The sequence below is a fragment of the Hippichthys cyanospilos genome, chromosome 2 (genome assembly GCF_059441005.1).
Source record: "Hippichthys cyanospilos isolate Australia breed blue-spotted pipefish chromosome 2, RoL_Hcya_1.0, whole genome shotgun sequence".
Lineage (NCBI taxonomy): Eukaryota > Metazoa > Chordata > Actinopteri > Syngnathiformes > Syngnathidae > Hippichthys > Hippichthys cyanospilos.
This window is the reverse complement of record NC_142370.1, coordinates 28,065,682-28,088,950: the sequence shown is the minus strand read 5'-3', so window position 1 is coordinate 28,088,950 and position 23,269 is coordinate 28,065,682. Positions and strand designations below refer to the sequence as shown.

The window sequence follows — 23,269 nt, the reverse complement described above, 5'->3', positions numbered from 1 at the left end:
AGTTAAGAAGATTTGTCAGCTCTCTGGCAACGAGCCAGCCGGTGAGGGAGGAACTGGCTTCCGGTGGCCGCAAGCAACAGGCTCACTTGCCCGGGATTAAGTGGGATCGGGGGAGATTACAGCTTTCTCACTCTACGTAGCTTGATGACAGTGCTACGCTCTGCTCTGCCGTCAGTCTCTTGGGAATGATTTACCACAACATATATAAATATATTTTTTTTTTTGCATGTGCGTACAATTGATGGGATGATTAATGAATAGTGCAGCATTCGCGGAATACATTTTTGTGGCATCATTTTGTGGCATCGTGGAGGTATGATGGCAATAACTACTTTCACAGATTCATGATGTGAATTTGTTTTCGAAATACTCTACTGTGCTTGACCATGTTGTATTTGACGTTTGCAGTTTAACATCAGACAGGCTGAAATTCAACTTGTGCACATCTGAATACAATGATTTTTTTTTCTGCATTAATCCCGTAATGAATCGAATGCACTCTGTTTTATTCTGTCCGTTCCTCGTGATTGTAAGCAGAGATTGAGGTCTGAGCATCTTCGTATTAGTAGCAGTGATGTTGCTACAACCGGCGTGAAGCGTGCCATTAACCCTTGACCTTTTCACACCAACAACCGGCTCAAGAATGGATTACCTTTAGAAAAAAGGGTCATCGGTCACAGAAAGCCCCCAAAATGTTTATGGATCAGCAGCTGTTGTGTCTATTTGTAACTCAGCGGTGAGGTCCGAGAAACCTCAACGGAGCCATTTTGCTTAACAGTTACCTCTATAATCTTGAGAAAATACTATTCTGTTCGTAAAATTCTCAGATTCTTCAAAGTATAGGGGTGAAGTTCCAGTGACCATGAGACAAGCTGTGGAGGCTCAGGTATTAAGCCCCAACTGTGAACTGGGAGAGCAGGGTGAGTACGGTGAATAGCCATGTTTTTCTTGTTGTTTTTGTTTTTCGCTAACAGACCGCTGCCCTCACCTTTGATTAACTGTTGCTTGTTTGCAAACGTGTTGCAGGACTTCGGCAGATTCTGACAGATGTGGTAGAGGAAGTAAGAAGGACACTAAATCAAGACGTTGATGGGGCAGAGATTCTCCACAGTCTGCTCAATGCCTCCTGGTTACAGTCACTGCTCAAGGTGCGCGCAAACACATGCTAGCTCATCTTTGAGGTGTCAATTGACCCGCTGTCCATTGTAAAAAAAAAAATCAAATAGTGTACCTAAAAAAAACAGTAATCACACAATAAAGCTTGATCTGATACTGGCTGGTTTACTCAACACTTCACTATGGGTAGAGCCTTGAGCGAGCGTCATCGACTCATCATCTTACCCGCGAAGGAGAACGGCCTGACATTAACTCTGCAATAATGTTGTCACATGTTCAACAGGTGTATGAGTGTCTTCAAAGGTACCTGCTAGACTCCCCGGCACCAGTTCTGGACTATGCTTCTGAACTCTCATTTCAGGTTTCACTCCGCTTTTCTTTGGATTCTCTTTAGTCGCTGACTGTTTGCTGACTTTGCCCTTCCTCTGCAGCTGCTGATTGACATCAAAGCATTGCCAGGCTGTTCGGAAGAAGCTAAGGAGCTTGACCGACTCCTGCGACAGCCTCACTTACAGGTATGCTAACTCACTGATGCCACATTTACGTGTTTTCTGGCATACCATAAGCGTTTTGTATCGTCCGTGCAGGCCCTTTTATCTGCGCATGACACTGTGGCTCAGAAGAACTACGAGCCAGTGTTGCCACCAATGTCGACTGATGTGCCAGATGAAGAAGAGGCCACCAGGATTGTGTGTTTGGTCAAGAACAAGCAGCCGCTGGTGAGCTGCTAAGAGAAACACGTCAAAAATTACATCAGCTAAGGTCTGAGCTGATTCATAGCTTAGACCCCACTTGAGGTCAGAACTGGGTCACATTTTGATGGGATCACCCTGTATTAGTTTTTTTTCCTCTGAGTACCAGTGACACGCAACCTGGTTAGTGCAATGTTATCCTTTTATTTCCCAAGGTTCGTTTCTGTTCAAATAATTCTCTGCATTTATCCCAATGTGATTGTGTTGTGAGACTGCAGATGGCACGATCAGCAGAAAGCACCAGTTTGAAACAAGTGTCCTTTGAGTCCTTTTGTCATTTCACAGCCTTTCAACCCTCTGGGTACTTGTTCACAACTGCCTGCCATGTCTCCTTTGGCAAAAAACCAACGAGTGGGGATCTGCACTCACTGGGACGCCCTGAGGCACATAACACGGCAGGGGCTTCACTTAGAGGGGATGTTGGGATCCAGGCACATCTCAAGCCCAGCTGGGAGGGATTCACCCGTGTGTAGCTTGCACAGAGGCAGCTACCCATCGGCAGAGGATACTTTTAGCCAAACGCTTCAGCCGGCCCGCCCGCCTTACTCCACGACCGTGAGCTGCAATCGCAAACGAGTGAACCATTGCAGAATTTGTTACGCCGACCTCCATTGGCAGCAGAATGTGAATCACTTTGCTCCGTCAGTCTACGGCTCAGTCCTGATAGGTAAGGAATGATCGGACCATCATCCATCCTCAACCGCATCCTCATTTTCCATCATCCGTCACATTACGTGATTGTAACACTGGGGCCCGTCTTTTTTTTTTTCTCTTTTGGAAACAACTACACCGAAGACTTGTGTGGCAGAAATGAGGCTCTATCACCTACACTTCCCACTCATGCTCCCACTGCGCCCCAGCGATGGGCTGCATCTCCACCCTGCCTCTCTGTGCCCTACTATACCAACGTGGACCCCCACCTCCAGCCAAATCGGTCTCCAAGGCCGGGAAACCATAGTCCACGGATTCGCACAGCGCCTCCGAGCCCTGCGTGCCCCCACCGGCTGGTTAAGATCCCTCAGGCGCCCCCTGTGGAGCTCGCCAAGCAGGAGAGCCTGGACGAGCTGCGGAGCACGGTGCAGCTGGCTGCCAGCTCTATGGAGAGCAGTACCAAGGACATCCAGCTACTCGGAAAGAAAATGGCAACTGCGACCGAGCGCATGTCCGAAACGGCCCACGACAACTCCCAGGCTTTGACGTTGCTCAGCCAGGTGGTGGAGCGCCTTCAGACAGTCCTCAATACTAGCAGGACAGAGAGGGACCCCTCGCTAGCCAAGTGTGCAGTTGCTGAGCAGCCCAGGATCCCCATCAAGAGCAAAGCGCACCGTCCATCCTTGTCCTCCATGCCTTCTTCGCTCATATCATCATCCTCCAGCTCCCTCAGCAGTTGCCCAGATGTGGCATCCACCTCCCGGGCTAGCAGCTGGCTGTCTGGTTCCTGTCGCGGATCACCTCGCAGCAAGCTCAAAAATCCACCTGCTGCCCATTTTCTTACTAACGGCATCTTGGGTGAAGCCAAAGAGGCTTCGTTTTCTGTCACAGGAGGTCGCGGCAACCGGCGGAAGAAATGGAGGAAGACGTGACGTGAGAGGTGGAAAAGAGAAAAAAAAAATACACTTTTTGGATCTTTTCAAACTGCTTTGTGTTAGTTGGATTTTTTTCTTGGTCATTTCATTATCCATCTCCATCTTGCATTATTGATGTTTCCACTTTTCGGGTTGCTTGTAAGTCTTGTGTGTGTTTTCTTCCATCTCACGACCACCAGTCCGCACTCTTCATTTAACTGAATCCATTGGCTGTGTCATTCCACTTCAATGGCTCCTTACATCTTACGTAGTCTCCTTCTTTCTGCGCTAGGGAGCGACGATCAAAAGAAACGAAATCACTGGGGAGATTTTCGTGGCTCGGGTGATTCACGGAGGCCTGGCTGATCGCAGTGGTAAGTTCTGCCTTAAGCATTATAGGCTGTTCACGTCAAATTTGACTTTTTTATTTTTTTTAAACGTTGTGGACCCTAAGGCAGTCGAACTTGAACAGTGACTATTAAAGTCGATTTTAGATTGGCCAGCGTGTGTTGAACAATGGTGGGAATTTTGAAACTGTTAAACTTTACATGCCATAAATGTTGTACTCTTTTATGCTACAGTGGTAGGAGTTTTCAAAAGGGAGCTTGAAAAGCTGATGAGAATTGTCTGCATGTGTGACAGCCTATTGATTGTTGGTTTTAGAAAAGTTCTAATTTGCAGAGGTGGGCAACTCACATTTTTGCTGGTCCTGCATTGGTCATTCGTCAGAGCACCGCCCCATTTCTGTCAGCGTCCGGTCCGTCATTTTTTTTCAAGCCAGACGAAATTATAATCGTCAGTCGTCAATGTATTTTTGCCCAACCTTCCGTCACCACTACAGGGCGATATTTCACTTTTTTTCTGGTCCGTCATTGTTCTACGCTGGTCTACCTCTGTCAGCGCTCATACAAATTATTTTTTGTTTTATTGTTTACACTTAGAGTTCACAACATATCTGTCGTTCCACAGTTATATTGCAATTGAAACATATCACAGTAATAGAGATGTAACATGAAAACAAAAGATAGCCAAGGGGTTTAACCCTCGGCCACTATACGTACACCATTATGTTTAATAATGTAGATACAATTAACAATCATGTCCACTGGATGGCATTATCTTACTTTACATAACTCTGAAATGGTACATGCTGGTTCTCATTTCTTACTGTCTGCTCTACAACTATAGAAGACAGTTTCATTAACATTTGTCTCGATTTAATGTCACATACACTACAAGTGAAAGAAAGTATCGCTGAGGTTGAATTTACTAAAAAAAATATTTAATTAGGGAGTTGAAAAGCCTCTATCTTTCATTTCCTGGCCAAGCGCCAATCAGAGAAAAGATGCAAATTTGATCTGCATTTTTTTCGTACTTGAAAACGTATCCCATATTGCTCTTGTCAGCAAGAAATTAAACCAGGACTAAGAAAGGGAACAACTACAAATAAATCCCTGGTAAAGTCAGTTGTGTTATAGCTGTGAATGACAAGTTGTGAATTTAACCAACCCAGTTTATTCACTCAACATACAGTAATATTCCCCAACTTTGTGGTACTGTAAAGGGACTATTGTCACATTGACTGTGGGCTCATTGCAGTTTGAATTATAAAGATGCATCTATGTAGGAGATAAATATCCAAGTCAGTTGAATTATGTTTCAGTAAGCAAAAAGGCCATGGCGGCTGACGGAAATAAAATCATCTGACGTAACGTCTGTCCCAACAATTACGACAACGGACAAAAATTGCAATTCTGTCATTTTTCATTCGCCGGGTTTTTTTCTCCGCATTCCCGTCGGTCCGTAAACAAAACGAGCATCTGTCGGCGACGAACAGAGGGGAAGTCTATCAGTGCAGACAAGGTGCCCTACCTCTGCTAATTTCATTTAGACAATTGTGTTGAGGACGGCTTGAAGCAGACTTTTTTGGATGCATGGAAAATGGAAAATACAGGATGGAATTTTTCAAGTTTATGTTACTGATGCAAATCTGAACTGAAGGCCCAACCAAAGCATTAATAATGACTGATTTGTGTGAGCAGGTTTGCTCCACGCAGGGGACCGAATCATAGAGGTGAATGGATTTCCCGTGGACGGTTTGGAGCCAGAGCAAGTCATTCAAGTTGTGGTAGGTTGCTATCCTTCCTACACTTCAAACTTATGTAGGGCAAGGGTCGTTATTAGCTCTTGTTCTCAGAAACGTGCCACTATAATCATAAATCATCCTTTCTGCCAACTTTCCAGTTCAAGTATATACAGTCATTTTATCTGCCTTTTTTAAGTCGTTTTTACTTTTTTTTGCTGCACAAGTATTAAGAAGATAAACACTGCTGATAATGCAGACGACAAAAAAATTGCGGACTCATTCTTAACTTTCATGACTTGGTCAATTTTTTCAGAAGCGACAGCAAGATTTCTGGGTCCATGACATTGTAAACAAATGACACTTGACTACACTTTAGAGCTCAACAATAAATCAAAAATAGATTTAGTCCTGAACCGTAAAAGTAAAAATATATACATTTTGGAGTAGAGGTGTTGGGGGAGGCATGGGCCTGAATGATTTTTAGAAAAGAATTGAATTTGGATTTTTGTGACAAATATTTTGATTTTGAAACGATTTGTGTATTTATTTATCTTTTTACAAAACAAGCTTCAGTGAAATCATCACTATGAACCATGACATCATACCATCAACATTCAAAACAATTGCTTATGTAATGCAAAGACGCAAAGCTTTTGTAAATGAGGTAGTCCTTTCTAACTGTTTTTAAAAAATTTCAACGCTAAAACTACTGTCCTACTTTCCGCCATGTATCATATTCATTCTTCTCTGCTTCTTTTCATTCAAATTTTGCCTGTTTATGTTTGCATGTCTGTTTTTTCTCATCAGGAAATCGATTCAGCATGTCCAAAACAGGCCCCGAGCAAAGCTAAATGATATAAAATGATCTGAATTTTTCGACTAATTGTGTAAAAAAAAAAAAAAAACCTGCATTTGCTCTACACCACAGGTGTCAAACTCCAGTCCTCGAGGGCCGGCATCCTGCAGGTTTTCCGGTTTTCTCTCCTAAACACACCTGATTAGGATAATTTTCAAGCTCCCCCAGATCTTACTAATGAGCTAATCATTTGAATCAGTTGTGTAAGAGATAATGTTCATAATAAGCAGCGGCGCATCACTAATGTGTTGGCTGTCGTCATTCAATAATCCATACAACATAAATGAGAGTATAGAGTGGTGTACAAAACCACAGATTTCAATTTTGACCTTCAGTGAAGTATTTAGTTGTTTTTAAAACTTTTATTGTGACACTTAAATCAATTTAATACAGATTGCTTAACGAAAAGCATGAAAAGAAAAATAAAGAATATTTAATTTAAGGCCAGAATTTAGATATGACCCCGTGGGTTGTCCAGGGTTAAATATTCTATTGTATTATTCTTAGTCTAATCTCTGTTTTTATGAGATTGAAATTAAAACTGTTTGTGTCTTACCTTTATTTGTAGATGAAGTCCATGCGTAATATCACGTGTTAGTCCAGATACTGTCACAAGTTGAGAACAAACGGCAGGGAAAGCAGGAAAGACGGTTTTTTTGAATGACAACCACATAGCCATTCTTTTCAGGTGTACCACTCCGTTTGAAAAGAGCGCGTTATCTTCTGTCCCGTAGTTTGAAGCAAACCTTAAGCTCTGGCGTTGGTCTACCGGCGTGAATCACATTCACTTTTGACTAAAAGTCTAGTTTTGAGAAATTTTTAAGCTGAGATATATAATCCTCTTCCGTTTTGGCAGTCCAACGTCGCAGAATACAAAACCAGTAGCACTTGACTCGCCTGGTGCCTCCGCGTAGAAGAACAGCGCAACAAGTACCCATTTGCTCACGTACGCCCTCTTCATTGTGGCAGAGAACTATCTGCCTCGCCCTGTGCCTTTTCACTGCGGTTTTATTTCCCATCAGCGAAACTAAATATGTCACTAACAAACATTAAACTTTAATGGATAAAGACATTAGCCAGACTGTGGAAAATCAGGTCAAAAAAACGTATATGCAAACATATTGGCGACATGCAGATATACGGCAAGCAGCACGCGCCAGTTGCACGTATCAACCCAGTTTGTGATGATTGCGCATTCAGAGGTGAAGCCTGACTCGTCGCTGCCTCACCTCTCCTTTCATCCCCGTATTTGAACAGGAAATGGGCCAATTCAGCGATTTTAACTATACAAAATGTTTGAAATTAGTCAAACATAAAAATCAACGGACAAATATTAATATAAATTTCATGTTATAATTCTTTATTTTTTTACTTGACATGATGACAGGTGAGGCTCTGCCTCCCCTGACCGCACATCCCTGTTCCCGACTACGTTTCACTTTAGCGATTAGCGTGTGTAGCAACCCGTTGTTTGCCTTTGGTAAACAGCACTGGTGTCATTTTATTTGTCATCACACATAGTACCTGGTAGCCACGGAAGCACCGAGTGAAGGGGCATCAACTTTATTGAGTTTTATGAATACATTTAATCCGATTTTTTTTTTTCCAACCAGCAGGCCAGAGCACAGGGAACCATCATGTTCAAAGTGGTTCCCATCACCGACAGGCCCATTCACAATCATACCATGGTAAGTTGTCATCACTTCCAAAGTTTATTATAGTTAACTACCACTAAACCAGCTAAAATGAAATAACATTTCCATGTACAAAAAAGGAAAACACTTCAAAAAAAAAAGTTAATATCAGTCAATTGCCCAGGATTAAGTGGGATCGGGTCAGTTGATGTCAGACATACTTGTGAGAATTGTGTTTTCCCACTTGGTGACTCTTTTTAAATCTTGCGCTCGACAAGCACTCAATATCCATCTATTTTCTGGAGCCGCTTATCCTCTTGAGGGTTGCAGGCTCGCTGGTGCCTACCCCAGTTGGTTTGGGCAGTAGGCGAGGGGCACCCTGATCTGGCTGCCAGCCAATCGCAGGGCACACAGGCAAACAACCATTCACGCACCCAATCGCACCTAAGGACAATTTAGTATGTCCAATACACCTGCCATGCATGTTTTTGGAGTGTAGGAGGAAGCCGGAGTACCCGGAGAGAACCCATGCGGGCTCCACAGAGGAGGGCTGGAGGGAGGTGGATTTGAACTTAGGTCCCTTTCACTGTGCAGTGGACGTGCTATTAACTGCCACTGACCCCCCCAGCGTTTCATGTTTTTTAAAGAGAACACTCAAACTAACGCTCAACCGAATAAAACCTAGACTAGAACGACACAGTTAAAAATAGCTTATTCAAAATGAAAAAAACTCGCTCTGAAGACTGTGATCGAAAATCTATTAACACTACTTTCTTCCCACTTCAATCCTCACACCACCCAACGTGTCTCCTAATGTCTCTGTAACATCTTGTTACACCTCAGCTTTACGTGCGTGCTATGGTGGACTACAGCCCTCAGCAAGATCCCACCATCCCCTGCACAGATGCTGGCGTGAGCTTCAGGAAAGGCGACGTTCTGGAGATCGTAGACCAGACAGACGCTCTGTGGTGGCAGGCCAAGAAACTGCCCAGCAACGTGGCTTGTGCGGGCCTTATCCCCTCCAGCACCCTACTCAAACGGTCAGCTCAGCCCAATTCTTCTCACATATATAGCAAGACAAAGAAGTGGAATCATCCTTACTGACATGATGTGCGTGATGTTGCAGGAAGCAGAGGGACTTGTTGCCTTTCCAGCTGCACGCCTGTATACACATACGTGAGTTCAGCCAATATTTGAACATTCATATCAGGTATTGGCCCGATTCACAAATATTTGCAAATGCTTCAGAGTTGATTGCGCAAGCGGACGGCCGTGGAACTCGATCGACTGATTGCGTCTGTCAAACTGTTGATTTGGCCCATTCTGGGACGAATCGGTCCAAGGAAATGACTTTAGCACTGTGATTTTTTGAGTGGGTAGTAAATGTACGTAATTGTCTATCCCCCCCCCCTTGCTTTGCTGAAGTGAGCACGGTGGACGAAGGTACTGATCCGTTACCACTCTCAATTTCACAACACACATTTATCGTTTCAAGTGGATGCGGTCCTTATTCCATTTTTTTCCCCACAGAGGAGGACCTAATGGCCATTGATGAGAAATGTGTCGAAGCAGGTAAATGTTTCCTCAATGCATGTGCTGTCAAATAAAATGCTGAGTTTGTTTCTGCTTTCCCCCCTGCCAGATGAGGAGGCTTTTGAATCTGGTAGGTAAGTCTTTGTTTACGTCAGCTGCCCGGATGCACGCGGTGCGTCGCAGCCCTTTTCTTTCCAGAATAATGTTTGGAATCTTTTACCTTTTGTTTCTATTCGAATGCTTTCTGGTGTGGAACATCAGACGAACTACGAGTCGGTGAGAGATTAACCTTTTAGAGGCACAAAACGGTGACATAAAATCACATCGAACAGATCAGTTAAAATTCTCTAGTAATGAATTCATCTCATATCTGATAAAGTGCACGATTCAGCTCAGAGAATTCAATTTTTCTAAGAATTTTTTGACCCTCCCCTCTTTTTTTGTTTTTTACATTTTTATGTAACTAAAAAATATAGATATAATTTTTCGATTCCGCTTTTAATTTGGGATATGTTATGGACACAAGCGCATAAGACGATGGGCGGACGAATGAAATGAACTGAAGAGAAAACTGGACCTGGACTATACCTGCATAAAATGTCAATTCTTGTACGACATTCTTTCTTTACTTTTTTTTCCCATTTCAACTGCTTTCATGTCAACAAAGAGGGAGATGATTTCAGCAGCAGCGTTGCTGGAGTGTACCTCGGTATGTTATCAGTCTCTCATCAGCATTTAACCTTTCGGAAAAGGCAAACCAGAGAGTGCCAGATGATTTTGAGCCTTTTCATTATTTCAAGGCCACCAGATTATTTTGTACTATATCTATGTTGTTATGACCCGTGGGTCATATGTAGTTTTTGTATGTGTTCTGTGTTCTCCTTTGTTTGTGTGTGTGCGTGTGTGTGAGTGCCTTTTGGTTGGAGTGTCAATTGTGTGCAGGTGGTGTCATCCCATTGGCTGGTATTATTATATAGGGTGGTATTATATGAAAGACTGATTTCCATTCCTTACACAGAATTACAAGTATGTAATGTATGTGTAGTATGTATGGCAACACTGTCATCTAACGGTCACCATTATTACAACAATGCTCAATTGGTTTAATTTTAGATGAGCACCAGTCAACGATGTCAGCTGCCGTACATAAAAATTTGCATTTGATGACAATTTTATTCTTTTTATTACTATTTTAAAAGATAAGAATTCTCATCCATGGCATTGAAGGAGTTAGAAACAATAGATCATTCTATTGTGGGTGGTATAGAGCAATTTGCAAATATAAGGTTGTTGTTGTTTTTCCCCTCAGCTGGTTTCAGGCACAGCTTGCGTCTATGCCGCAGACGCTTTCACAGCACCGTCCAAATGTCCTGCCCCACCAATTGTTCCAATAACTGCAACAGTGCCCTCAACTGTGCCTATGAGGAGGTGGTGCGCTACAAACGCAGTCCCAGTGATGCGCACCGCCTCATTGCCCTATTGGGTACGTGACTTTTCACTTCGCACGTAAAAAAAAGTGTTTAAAGTCAAGTGTTGCAAAAAGTTACAGTCCTCTCTCAATAGGCCCATCGGGCGTGGGTGTGAATGAACTTCGGAGACGCTTGATTGAAATGAATCCTAACACATTCCAGGGAGCAGTACCTCGTACGTGACCGCCGATAAAAACTTTTTGTTATAGCCTATGCGGTCAGAGTCCTGAAAAATTAAGTTTGCTAGAGTCAAAGAATAACGCTGCACCCAAAATGTTGATGTTTTCCATTTCCCTTTACCAGACACAACAAGAGTACCCAAAGGATACGAGGAGTCTGGCAGAGAATATCACTTTACCACCCGAGAGGTTTTTGAAAACATGGTGTACAAAAGCAGGTGTGGTTATTTAAGCTCCACACATGGTACACTTTGGTAATAGATAACCATAGCTTCAAAATGTTTTATAATACTGTGTGTATAGACCCTCAAAATGTTTCAAATCTGGCTCCTTAAGATGTTTTCTTCGTTTGGTCACAAGCGCTAATAACCGTTCTACTGTTTCCCCTTACGATGCAGGTTCTTGGAGTACGGTGAATATAAAGGAAATCTGTACGGCACAAGCCGAGAAGCTGTTAGGGAAGTCTTAAACAGTGGGAAGATCTGCATCATTGACATCGAACCGAATGTGAGTGGATGGTCATACTACCAAACAGAAGTACTGTACTTTTCTTCAACGAGCATATGGAATGCCAGACTTGCTTTTACCGTATTTAGGCCATTCAGGCAGTCAGAACACATGATCTGCGGGCTTATATCATCTTTGTGAAGCCACCGCCGCTGGAACAACTAAGAGAGACGAGGAAGGATTCGTACATAACCACAGACTACTACGTCAACCGCCCCTTCAGAGTGAGTGAGTGAGTGAGTGAGTGAGTGAGTGAGTGAGTGAGTGAGTGAGTGAGTGAGTGAGTGAGTGAGTGATAGCGCATGGTGAGCTATGTAGAAGATATTTGCAAAACAGAGCTGAGGGATTGGCGTATGATATGACATGCATCTGATAGGATGAAGACTTCCAGGAGATGGAGGAGGCTGCCCGCAAACTGGAGTCCCACTACTCGCAGTTCTTTGATCACGTGATCGTCAACAATGACTTGCAGGATTCCTGCTTCCAGTTGCTGACCGCTGTTGGGAAGGCGCAAGATGAGCCACAATGGGTCCCCGCCAACTGGATACGACCCACCTCCACTTCATAGACAAAATTGTAAAAGGTTGAAAAGAAACAAATGTAGATATTGTGCTAGCAATTTTACTATGAGATGTTTTCCCATCGGCACATGATAAAGAGCCTATCCCGGCTGACTTTGGCGCGAGAAGTAAACTTCACCTTGATTTGGTGGTCATCCAAACTCAGGAGACACGTCCATATTCTGAAACCCATGCAAGCCTATGGAGAATATGTAAACTCCACACAGTACGTAAGTGAAGAAGTGAGATTTGAACCCAGAACCTCAGCAATGACACAGGTGTGCTAATTGCATGATCACTGTGCTGCCAAATTATTCTCTGCTATGCATACAATATAATTATTGTTAAACGGTAAGATCACTGTCCTTCGCGCAATCTTACTTACAATAAAGAGTATGAGTTATTCTGTTCAATGTTTACAATTTAGGCTGGGAGGAAATGTCACTTTTTTTCACAGTGTTGTAAAAATGGGCCAGAGCTTGCAATGCTCGCCGATAATTTGTTGAGTGAAAACTTGTTTACATTGTTGTGTGAAATTAAATTGTGAGCCTGCTCTTTGTCGATTGGGTATTTTAAATTGATACAATATTTGTAACAATAAAATTACAGATTGACTGGCTTTTAAAGCTTTTATTTTGACGACACCGGATGTTCGTTCGTTGTTCCTCCAGGACGCAAAAGCTAACAACGGCTCGGTGGCTGTCCCTTAATGTGGCATCCAAAATAAACCAGAAGAAATGCTCCGAGTGGGACTTTCAATTTGTTCTGCCTATCGCAACCAGGATACGATCTTTATAATAAAAGGGGGAAAAAGTATCTTCCGGTAATTTTGAAAGAAATATGGACAACGGACACTCCCAGGTAACTAACGCTTCTGTTCTGAAGTAACCGCGATTTGTATTGACTGCATACTGGCTACTAAAGTTATAAATGTTTGTTCTAATAGCTGAAATGAGCATTTATTAATAAACTGATGCTCAATTGCCAGCAATCTTTATTTGCTAGACAGGCAGTACAAGCGGGTTTGATACCCAATCGACTTGTCATTGTTAATGGTTTTTTTTGTTTTTTATTTATTTTTTTATTATTTTGCTATATGATCTGTGAAACGCTTTTTTACAACTGTTGCCTTCGGGACATAGATGTATCGTAATTGTGACGCCACGTCTGTGTTTTGTTGACTCTTGTAGACAGTGCGACCTCGAGCGCTCCCGCCTTTGCCGCAGGTCAGTATCAAAATCATTAAAAGAGCTTAATAATGGGAGTTCAACTTTTTTGAAATTTTAACCATTTTACAATGTTGGTTTCCGCCCTAAACCAATGGTGGCCCTGAATTTCAAATCACAAAAACAAGTGAACAAAAAGAAAACACATTACCAGAGCTTAAACGAAAACATGAGAGAACACAGGGAAAAAGCACAGCACACAGGGAAAAAATGGCACACAAAAAAAGGAGCACTAGAAAAGGACCACGCAAAAGAAAAAGCACAAAAGAAAAGTCTCTTGTGCTCTGCGACCCTCATGAGGGTTTTAGTGGTCAGCTGTCATTGAATGACGTCATGGATGTGGCTAGGCAGCCACATGGGGAGAGGTGCAGCTTGTGTAAACAAGACATTTCATGTTTAATAATAGATTAAATCGCCAATGTGCCAAGTGTGATTTCTGTCCATATGTATTTTACTGTGGAAAGTTAAAAAAAAAAAAAAAAGAAACGTGTGGCCAATACCATGAAATGAGGTTAAGCCCCATACTGATACTTGGCATTGGTACTCGCCAATCAACAGTATTAAATATACATGTACAGTATATGTTGTGAAATATTGTTGGCAGGCTAACTTTAATGATGGATTAACTTGTGAGGGATTTAGTAGTTGAGTGCAGTATGTTTCATGTGAGATGTGAAACATTTTTGTAGACCATTTTTTTCTATTTCAATTTCAAGCTGTTCATTTTTAGTTCTGAGGTTGCTGGGAACATTTTTCCACCATTTTTTCCCCCCAAACTTCATTCTCTCCGCCATTAGTTACTATTTAAGAGCTATTTTAACATTGCCATCCACATTTCTTGACTGCAGTGCCAGCTACAAATACATTCAGCTCATTAAGGATATCTTGGGCCCTACTGAATTCATCCATCCACTTTCTGTAGCCACTTCTCCTCACTAGGGTTGCTGGCATGAAGCTGCCTATCCCAGCTGTCTATGAGCAGTATGCGGGGGACACCATCTGGTTGCCAACCTATTGCCGGGCACACAGAGACAAACAACCATACACACACACCCAATCACACAAAGGACAAGACAGAGTGTCCAATACACCTGCCACGCATGGTTTTGGAATATGGGTAGAAGCCAGAGTGCCTGAAGAGAAACCGCATGGGCTCAGGAAGAACATGCAATCGCCGCACAGGAAGGCCGGAGCAAACTGGATTTACACTCGGGACTCTGAACTGTAAGGCAGACTTGCTAACCAGTCTTCCACCAAGCCGTCCATATTCTGGTCATAAAATTAACAAGCGGGAAGGACAGTGAAAGACTGTTTTGCAGATCCGCCTCACAGTGCAGAGGTCATGGGTTTGATTCTTTCCTGTGTGGAGTTTGCATGTTCTTCCAGTGTCAGCATGGAATTTCCCCCGGTACTCCAGTTTTGTCCCACATTCCAAAAACACGCTTGATATGTTGAGATGGGCACACGTATCTATGGTGGACTCAAGTCTTTGAGCCACAAAGGCCAAACCCTTTAGATTTCAAGTCTAAATTGTCTTTTGGTGTGATTGATCGTAAGAACGATCGTTCGTCTTTGCGTGACCTGCAATTGTTGTTGTTCAGGCTCTGCGACCCCTCCCTCCCAAAGACAGCTGGGATAGGCTCCAGCACATCCCCAGTTCTTTTGAGGACAAGCGGTTCAGATAATAGATGGCTAAATTCCACAATTCAGAGCGAACTCCACATTTCCAAGTCCACATTTCCAAACTGACCTAAAATCTCAGGTTCTACATTTCAACAATACAATTGATTCCACAATAATTCAGTTTTATCAGCACTCTGCTTCCGACGTAATTGCAATGTGGGTTTTTTCCACTTACTATTTGACTTTTAATTCTAATTATTTGAACACATAATTTAATGTCTAGAGGCCGTTTAAATTATATTTTTTTTGGACAGACCACACACATGCAAAGAGAGGTATGTCAAACACATTGACCCAAGCTCATGGAGCTCTACTTTAGTGCTCAGGCACAGGTCTGGCGATCGTCAGGGCGCAGGTGTGGTCAGGGTGAGGCCAGACCAGATCTGGCAATTTGGAAGACAAGTGCAGCTTGCTGCAGTTAGGCGGAGGCGGTGCGAGCCATGTGTGCATCAAAGCAGCCGGTTTCCACCATGCAATCAGAGCGGCCCCTCCCTATAACTTTAAATGTGTTGCACCCGACTCGCACGGATATTCCAGATTTGTCGGCGAGTGAGAGGACGCTCAATTAAGAAATCTTTTTCATATGAAAATCATTTTAAGTTGTTCGATGAATTGGTTAGTATAACGACACAGCGGTAATGGCACATACCTTTTGTTCACATTTATGAATTAAATGCACCATACACGACCCCGGAGCTTAATCCATCTGCCTGCCACCATCAAATCCACTTAGTTAGCATTACACCACCTGCGCCTAAACCTGTTTTTAGGTGGTCTAACATTTTTATTCCTTGTAGTCACAAAATTGCAAGAAGCTCAGTGGACATGGAATATGGTTGCACCGAAACGCCTATTGAGGCAGGGTCTGTCTGACAAAACAATTGTCTAACTAAAACAATTAATTACATTTTCAATTAATGACTACACATAAAGTATAGGTACTTAGTACTAAAATAATCGATCACTATAGCACTGAATTAGGCACCAGCCATTTTTAGATCTTCCTTTCGCCAAACGCTGAAAGCAAAATTCAATAATATATATAAAAAAAGTTTCTGGGATTGAATGTCTCGAAATGTCACTTAAAACGTAAAAATATGTCTTTGGGATTGAATGAGTCATGCGGAAATGCGATGTACCAATTCACAAAAGTGGAAAACTAGACTTGTGCCTCACCCGAACCCAAGCCAAGTGCGCCCGTCTACCAAATTAGAGGCCATGAACGCAACATCATTTCAATAGCGCGTCGCCATTTTTTATTCTTATGTCAGTACCAGGACTTAAATGGCGACCTTCTGTTTCAGCTCCCCAAGTCCTTACATATATGAGCCGTTGCTGTCCCAGATCAGCCAGTGCCACATCATTATTGTAATGCAGAAATATAAACATCGCATTTGACCTACAGCCTCTTAATACACTGGTCACTTCTTTTACTATACATTAACCTTTGTAATACAGTAGTCACTTCTTTTACTATACATTAAGCCAACCACACTCACTCAGAGTAGGAAAGGCATTGACCTGTGCCCTGAGTAATCCCTACTCCTGGCAGATGCTTGACCACAGATTTAGCCGAGGGTTTAACAACAGGACGTAATGTGCGCAGCTTCACTCCACTCTTGCCTGATTCTTGTGTGGAATGGCCAGAAAGACGCCGGTGAACTTTCCTTGTTCTCTCAATTGCTGTGACAATAGTTAAAAGAGTACACATAAGTGACTTGTGGTTCTGTTCCTTTCTTTAGCGGGGACAAAGAGCTCTTCCCACAGGTCCAAGGTAGGCAAGCCAGTTTCTTAAAAATAGAGAAAAAGGATGTCTTTATGTCTTATTTTGACAATAGTTGCTCCTGTTTTTCCTTATATGTGCACACTGAAGTGGAGTCTCAGATGGTGAGTAAGGAACTGACAGAAAAGAAGTCACTATTTCAATGAAAGCATGAGTCTATCTTAACTATGCCGAGGTAACAGAAGTACCCAAGCACAAGAAGAGGGTGAGAAAAGAGGCAAATGGAGCAGCCGACACAGACGGTGTGCGCAACGGTCTCTTCCGGTTGAAAATATTTCACGTTAGCTCATGCACATTTAGCTGTTAATCCATCCTTTATAGATCAGGGAATAGAAATGGAAGGTCGGGGCAGCAGAAGAACCTCTGAGGTTGGCGATCATCTTTCAACTGAGACGACAACAAATGCACCTCCTCAGAGGAAGAAGAAGAAGAAAAAGACAGCAACTATCGGTAGAGCCAGACCAAAGATTGGATTGATTTTTATATACGTATTGTCATCCCAAGGCTGGATTCATTCTTGCTTGATGCCAATACACATCTGTTTATTAAATAGACGTATGTCACTTGTACGTTTGAAGTAGCATATAGTACAGTATACCCGCTTGCAAATGGCAACTTGTGTTGCTTCCACTTTGAGATTTTGAAGACGACCAAGCGGACCTGGTGAACGGAGACGTAGTGGATCAGTCCACCGATGAAGAACTAGTTAAAAAAAACAAAAAGAAAAAGTAAGAAACTTCTACGTTTGTTTGATTTGGAAGGGTGTTGTGTTTGTGACCTAGCTTGTTCCCATCATTTCAGGAAGTCGAAAGTGGCGGAATCGACAATTCCTGATGAATTGGATGTAGAAGATGATGACATAATCACAGACACAGCAGCTCATATACCGCAGCATTCCCTGTTCTCCGCCCCACAAGGACAGAGTCAGCCTGTCGGAAAGGTCTTTGTCGAGCGGAACAGTGAGTGATGAATTGACTTTTCGACTATAAACCTTCACCTTCACAGTGGTTGCAAAAGGAAAGCACTGTACCCCATTATTCTCGTGGCTCGCCACCAACAGGTTCACTTATCCGCAAAAAAAAAAAATTAAAAAAAAAAAAAACAGCTCCTCTTCCCAAAGTAGTAGAAAGCACAAACGTTACTTTTAAAAGGAAGTAAAAAGTTGACCAGGCAGTATTAACCAAATAAAGTACAGATACTGTACCTTAAAAGTCACCTTGGGTACTGTACATTTATACTTGGTTACCAGCCACTTCCGCCGACTGTGTACTGTATCCATTACTGTGCAGAGCGTTTCCAGGCAGCCGAACGGTCAGACTGGAGGAAGACCAGTGACCAGATGGAAAACTTGAACGACTTCCAGCCCATGGAACCTCGTTGGACCACCAGGGATGTTTCTATCAGGGTGCACGAGAACTTCAGGTACTCACACACAAACATTCAGGCTGTTATAAACCCTATATAACCTGGACCACAATCTTAAACCAAATTAAACGACTGGAGTCATTTGACTGTGTGGACTGTGACGTGACGATATGTAACCTTTCAAAGAAACGCCACGGCTGACCAACAAGGAAGTGGTAAATACTTTTATAAAAAATGTTTTGTTTTCCCTATATGGCACGAGGTTTTTCCAAAGAAAGTCCTTTCTTGATGATAATACATAAAATGGAAATACGTCACTATTTTCGGAGCGGCCCGGTACCGTTTGACCAGTACCGTGTCTCGGACCGGCGGTTGGGCATCTGAACGCCGTGTTTCCACCGACTATCTACCTTTCTCCACTCTGATGGATGTGAATGGTCTTCCATTTTTGTTTGCATTTTTGCTACTCAAGTGTGAATCTAACACATTTTTCTCTTTTGTCTGATTCAGGATTTTTGCGCTGTACTGTCACGGGTTCCTTGCAGGATTTGCAGTGTGGAACATAGTTGTGGTGTTCGTGTTAGCTGGGCAGCACCTCACGGCTTTGTCCAACCTTCTGGAGCAATACCACAGCTTGGCCTATCCAGCGCAGTCTCTCCTGTATATGCTGTTGGCCATCAGCACTGTGGCTGCTTTTGACAGGTACAAAGGCCTGTGTTTCCGCTCTTACTGATGTAGTATACCATTCTGGCTTTTTGAGTCCGCATTTCATCGGGTTTTTTTTGTTCTTCTTTTAAGACGTCTTAGGTGTTTTTGAAGATGTAGATCTTTTTTTGTCTGATTTGTAATGACATGTAAAACCAGTACTCATGATGGCTGGGGCCTTTAACTGTCACTTTCTGTAGCCAATGTACTTTAGTGGGAGTCTGAAAAAAGATAAATTTGGCATCCAAACATGCCAGCAGAGGCATTTTCTAACCAGTCGGTCACACATTTGGCCTTATTTCAGGTCTCCCAAGTACCTTGAAAAAACTGTCATCGTGTTAGAGTTGTTTATATCATGAGGCATCATTCACATGAAATTACATGTTGTTCCTACTTTGTAGTACATCATCACCTTTTAAAAGAAAATAGGGGCTTAATTTATAAAAACCTAATCCTGAATATAAAACTTATCAATTCTTTCATCAAGGTAGAATGTAGAGGTGGCCGGTATAATGAGGACATGATTTATGCAACAAAAATCCATTTTTGCTAAACATAATGTGGGCTATTATTTTAGGAAGGTAACAATATCTTGTGTGTATGTGTATATGTATGTGTATATTGATATATCGGTATATAAGTATTTGGAATTGTATTTGTGGTCATATGTTTAGAAACATCTGGGGCAGTGCACAAACTTTTTTGCCCCGAGATCTACTTTTCCAGCAGCCCACCTCCCACGATCTATGGTGGGGCATTACTTGGGATTTGTAAACGTAGCAACCTCTGAAGACCTGTATAGAACTGCTGTTCAGCATCTCCTGCAACTTGAACTTGAAGCCATGATTGTGCTCTCTATTGATGTGTTGAGTGCCAAAGTTTACAAAAAAATACAAAAGTCTTTGTATGACGCTTTTGTTGATATCTCAATGACCAGCGATGCCGATACACCAAAATATGTTACATTAGTATCTTCGCTTTCGTTGTGATATCACCAAACAAGGTTTAGTGATATTACAGTATAGTACACTGTGAATGAAAATACACACCTGGGCTGTGTTTGGATTTGTCCAAGTGCAGTGACAGTCTGACTCGCTCAGCTTTTACTTAGGCTTGTAGTACACATCACTTCACTTTTTGGGCAGGGAAGACTAAAGTGACCCAGGCAAGATTGACACATTTACCAGGCAGTAACTGTGGGACAAGATCTGTTTTTTTTGTTTTTTGTTTTTTTTTTTAGCTTGTTGGCCCAGAAGTACAATGAGACTTGTAGAGCACAGGTGTCGATTTCCAGTCCTCGAGGGCCGTTATCCTGCATGTTTTTGAAGCTTCTCTTTCAAACACACCAGATTCAGATGAAGAGGATGCTTTTCAAGTTCCGGCAGAGCTTATGATAAGCTAGTTATTTGAATCAGGTGTGTTGGGCAGAGAAAACCGGAAAACAAGCAGGACACCGGCCCTCGAGGACTCTACAATGTCGAGAATGCATTGCCACTGTAGTTTTGTCAAATAGCCAAATAGTCTGAGAAAAGCCAGACAATCCTTCAAGATAAAATGTGGGATATCAAGTAATGTATGAAGCATACAGGCTTGGAAGGCTTTTATGAGGAAGTTTCTCCCGGAAGCAAGGTTGTGACAACACTCTACTTCTTGATCATCTTTATCACCCATGCACATCCACGCTGTGTTCTTTTTTCTCGATTGACATTCTTTTTTTTGTTCATGTAGTGCGATGTCATGCGGGCAACTAACAATAGCTAGATGATCGACACTGGGTCTCCCTGCTCTAGGGCAGGGGTGTCCAAACCTGGTCCTCGACGGCCGGTATCTTGTGTGTTTTCCAGGTTTCTTTCCCTGACACACCTGATTCAAATGATCAGCTCATTAGCAAGCTCAGCAGAAGCCTGATATTGATCCTGATCATTTGACCCTGACCATTTGAATCAGGTGTGTCGCTAAAAGACATGCAGAACACTGGCCCTTGAGAACCGAGATTGGACACCCCTACTCGAGGGTATGTAAACTCTTGAGCACACACAGTAATACCGTTCACCACCATTTGGCAGGCATACAGTTGTGTTCATTGCCTATGTAGACTTGTGGCCACAACTCTATACAAGGCATACTGTAAACACCGGGTACTAGTAAAATAAAAATTTGTTGTTACAGAGTAAACTTGGCGAAAGGATCCATGGCCGTGCAGGAGCTGATCACACTGGACCCAGTGGCTCTCGCCTCATTCTGTGAGTATTTACCCCTATTGCTGTTTTTTTTTTTTTTTATTTTGGCTTCTTTTTTTTTTTTTAACAACGTCTCTACTTCCTAATTCAATTCGCCTCTGCAGTGTATTTCTCTGCATTGGTGCTCTCCCTTAGCCAGCAGATGACAAGTGATCGCATCAACCTCTACTCGGACACCAACACAACATTATGGTAAGGTACTTCGGGTTGTAAAAATGTCCACCCATGAAAACCTTTCATGCAAAGTAACAACAGTTTCATTTGCAATACTAGAAGTTTGCCCTCAAAATACTGATCTTGTTACTCTCAAGGTTGCCAGGGTCCGAGCATCAAATTCTCCACTCTTGGGTGACGGTCAACCTTGTGGTGGCGCTGTTGGTTGGCCTTGCCTGGATATTTATTGCCATCCGACCTCAAAGAGACTACACTGAAAGTATGAGAATAATTACATTGAAAGTTAAGATTGAGTGAATTTGTCTAATTGTGTGTCTCTTCCGCAGACTGTCTGATTGCCATGCAAATTGAGCCCCCCAACAAATCAGAAATGAGCGCCTAACAGTCACATACTGACTGATACTATATGTCTTTTGTCATTTTTGCATTTAGCTTTTTATATATATATATATATATATATATATATATATATATACAGTATATATATGTATGTATAAATAAAACTGAATGTGTTTGGGATTGTTTTGCATTGTTGCTTAGTAAACACTTTTTGAACATATACATTGTGAAGACTATTTAGCAGTGTTGTTTTATAGTTTTACTTTGAGTATTATTACTATATTAAGTCTACACACTTCTCTTTAAATTTCAGATTTTGTGATGACAAGGTCATTTGTAAGACTTGCCCATGATTACTGTGACCTGTGCAAATCATTCATTCATCCATTTTCAAAAGCCAACTATCCTCACCGGGGTCACAAGTTCAGTCGTATGCAAAATAAACAAGTGCGATCGCATGCAACTTTATCTTAGAAGTGAGTCAGCAACCATCCCCCCTGCCATTTAAATTGTCTTGACTAACCCAAATACTTCAAGTGTATTTTTTCCTGACATTTTCTAGTCGTTTACATAGTTTGCAAAAAGCTGTAACACTATCTGTGACATCATAATTCAAAGTATCAGTCAGTGGCCTGTCCCTCCAAAATCGAATGAACCTGGTGAACGTGCCAATCGACTACAAGGAAGCAGCGGCACAAATAATCCTCCAAGGGCACCCCTTTCAGCACAGCCCAAGAAGTCGCAACACTCCTGGTAGACTGGGCGCAAACTCCTGAAGGCATTGGCCCCCCAAAGCATGTGTAATGATAGTGACAATCTAATGAGACAAGTGTTGCTTGGAAAGAGGATAACCCTTGGCAGGACAACTTACGAAACGACGCCACAGCATCCACATAAAAGCGCAGGGCACAATAGCAGCAGAGGCCTGAGCTTCCTCGGGTAGTGGCACAAAACGAGTGATGCGAAGAGGACTGTTGACAACGGAAAAAGACTGGACCTTCAGAATGAAAGCAGCATTTGGCCACAGTGTGACCACATCATCATCAGGGTGCCACCTGATGCAGGAAGGACTGGAGACAGTTTTTTTTTTTTTCGGTGGGGAGGGTTGTTGTACAGGAGACCAAGCGTGTGCCAGGGCATCCTGCGCCAGCAGATGAATCATGAGATTTGTAGGCTTTTTTCAGTCTGTTTTTTAAATTAAAAGTACACAGTGAATGCAAAAATGCCAAGGTCATTTTGAATTACCAAAAGTTAAGACGAAATTCACCTTCTAGGACTTCATGTAATTAAATCATGTGGAAAGGTGCAATCACCAGCTAGTGATCTTTTAACCGTTGCATAATGGAAGGTTTCACTGTCTCACTCAACTTTTTAGTAAATAATTTCTGGTAAAACAAGTCTTACATAAATAAATGCTACACCTTGGCTGAAATGGTTCATGTTCATAGCCATAATGTTTTGCATATTACTCAGGAACAGTCTGAAAATGACTTATTG

General features: G+C 42.4%; 2 protein-coding genes across 14 annotated transcripts; both read left to right on the top strand.

The window, feature by feature from the left end:
* Window positions 1-109: 109 nt before the first annotated feature.
* Window positions 110-12,876, top strand: LOC148428109 (MAGUK p55 subfamily member 4-like). Of its 11 annotated transcripts, none has more exons than XM_088401605.1 (22): window positions 112-313; window positions 828-920; window positions 1,027-1,148; window positions 1,400-1,477; window positions 1,548-1,631; window positions 1,704-1,835; window positions 3,726-3,807; window positions 5,476-5,561; window positions 7,989-8,063; window positions 8,853-9,049; window positions 9,136-9,185; window positions 9,435-9,452; window positions 9,540-9,581; window positions 9,652-9,676; window positions 9,804-9,818; window positions 10,193-10,251; window positions 10,852-11,025; window positions 11,106-11,186; window positions 11,315-11,408; window positions 11,589-11,697; window positions 11,787-11,921; window positions 12,074-12,876. In XM_088401605.1, exons 2-22 carry the CDS (start codon window positions 863-865, stop codon window positions 12,263-12,265), a joined length of 1,908 nt encoding a protein of 635 aa, XP_088257731.1. In that variant the 5' UTR covers window positions 112-313; window positions 828-862; the 3' UTR covers window positions 12,266-12,876. The 11 variants fall into 11 exon arrangements, 10 of the variants coding, with proteins under 10 accessions (XP_088257731.1, XP_088257696.1, XP_088257705.1 ...); XM_088401614.1 differs by having other exon boundaries at window positions 113-313; window positions 9,652-9,672; window positions 10,210-10,251; XM_088401570.1 differs by having other exon boundaries at window positions 7,992-8,063; window positions 9,435-9,581.
* tmem237b (transmembrane protein 237b) lies at window positions 12,285-23,208 on the top strand. Of its 3 annotated transcripts, XM_088401655.1 has the most exons (14): window positions 12,285-13,118; window positions 13,448-13,483; window positions 16,909-16,940; window positions 17,040-17,053; window positions 17,132-17,191; window positions 17,271-17,399; window positions 17,587-17,677; window positions 17,751-17,908; window positions 18,239-18,371; window positions 18,825-19,016; window positions 21,189-21,262; window positions 21,364-21,451; window positions 21,571-21,692; window positions 21,760-23,208. In XM_088401655.1, the coding sequence occupies exons 1-14, from the start codon at window positions 13,098-13,100 to the stop codon at window positions 21,813-21,815; spliced, it is 1,206 nt and encodes a 401-aa protein (XP_088257781.1). In that variant the 5' UTR covers window positions 12,285-13,097; the 3' UTR covers window positions 21,816-23,208. The 3 variants fall into 3 exon arrangements, with proteins under 3 accessions (XP_088257781.1, XP_088257791.1, XP_088257800.1); XM_088401665.1 differs by lacking the exons at window positions 12,285-13,118; window positions 13,448-13,483 and adding an exon at window positions 16,746-16,823; XM_088401674.1 differs by lacking the exons at window positions 12,285-13,118; window positions 13,448-13,483 and having other exon boundaries at window positions 16,795-16,940; window positions 17,125-17,191.
* The last annotated feature ends 61 nt before the right edge of the window (window positions 23,209-23,269 follow it).

Excerpts from the sequence above, each read along its gene's own strand:
- tmem237b (XM_088401655.1), top strand. The coding sequence starts at position 13,098 with ATGGACAACGGACACTCCCAG. Across the intron at positions 13,484-16,908 it reads CGCTCCCGCCTTTGCCGCAG|CGGGGACAAAGAGCTCTTCC; the intron begins GTCAGTATCAAA and ends TCCTTTCTTTAG. Across the intron at positions 17,400-17,586 it reads GAAAAAGACAGCAACTATCG|ATTTTGAAGACGACCAAGCG; the intron begins GTAGAGCCAGAC and ends TTCCACTTTGAG.
- LOC148428109 (XM_088401560.1), top strand. The coding sequence starts at position 863 with ATGAGACAAGCTGTGGAGGCTCAGGTATTAAGCCCCAACTGTGAACTG. Across the intron at positions 921-1,026 it reads CTGTGAACTGGGAGAGCAGG|GACTTCGGCAGATTCTGACA; the intron begins GTGAGTACGGTG and ends AACGTGTTGCAG. Across the intron at positions 11,187-11,314 it reads ATTCCAGGGAGCAGTACCTC|ACACAACAAGAGTACCCAAA; the intron begins GTACGTGACCGC and ends TCCCTTTACCAG.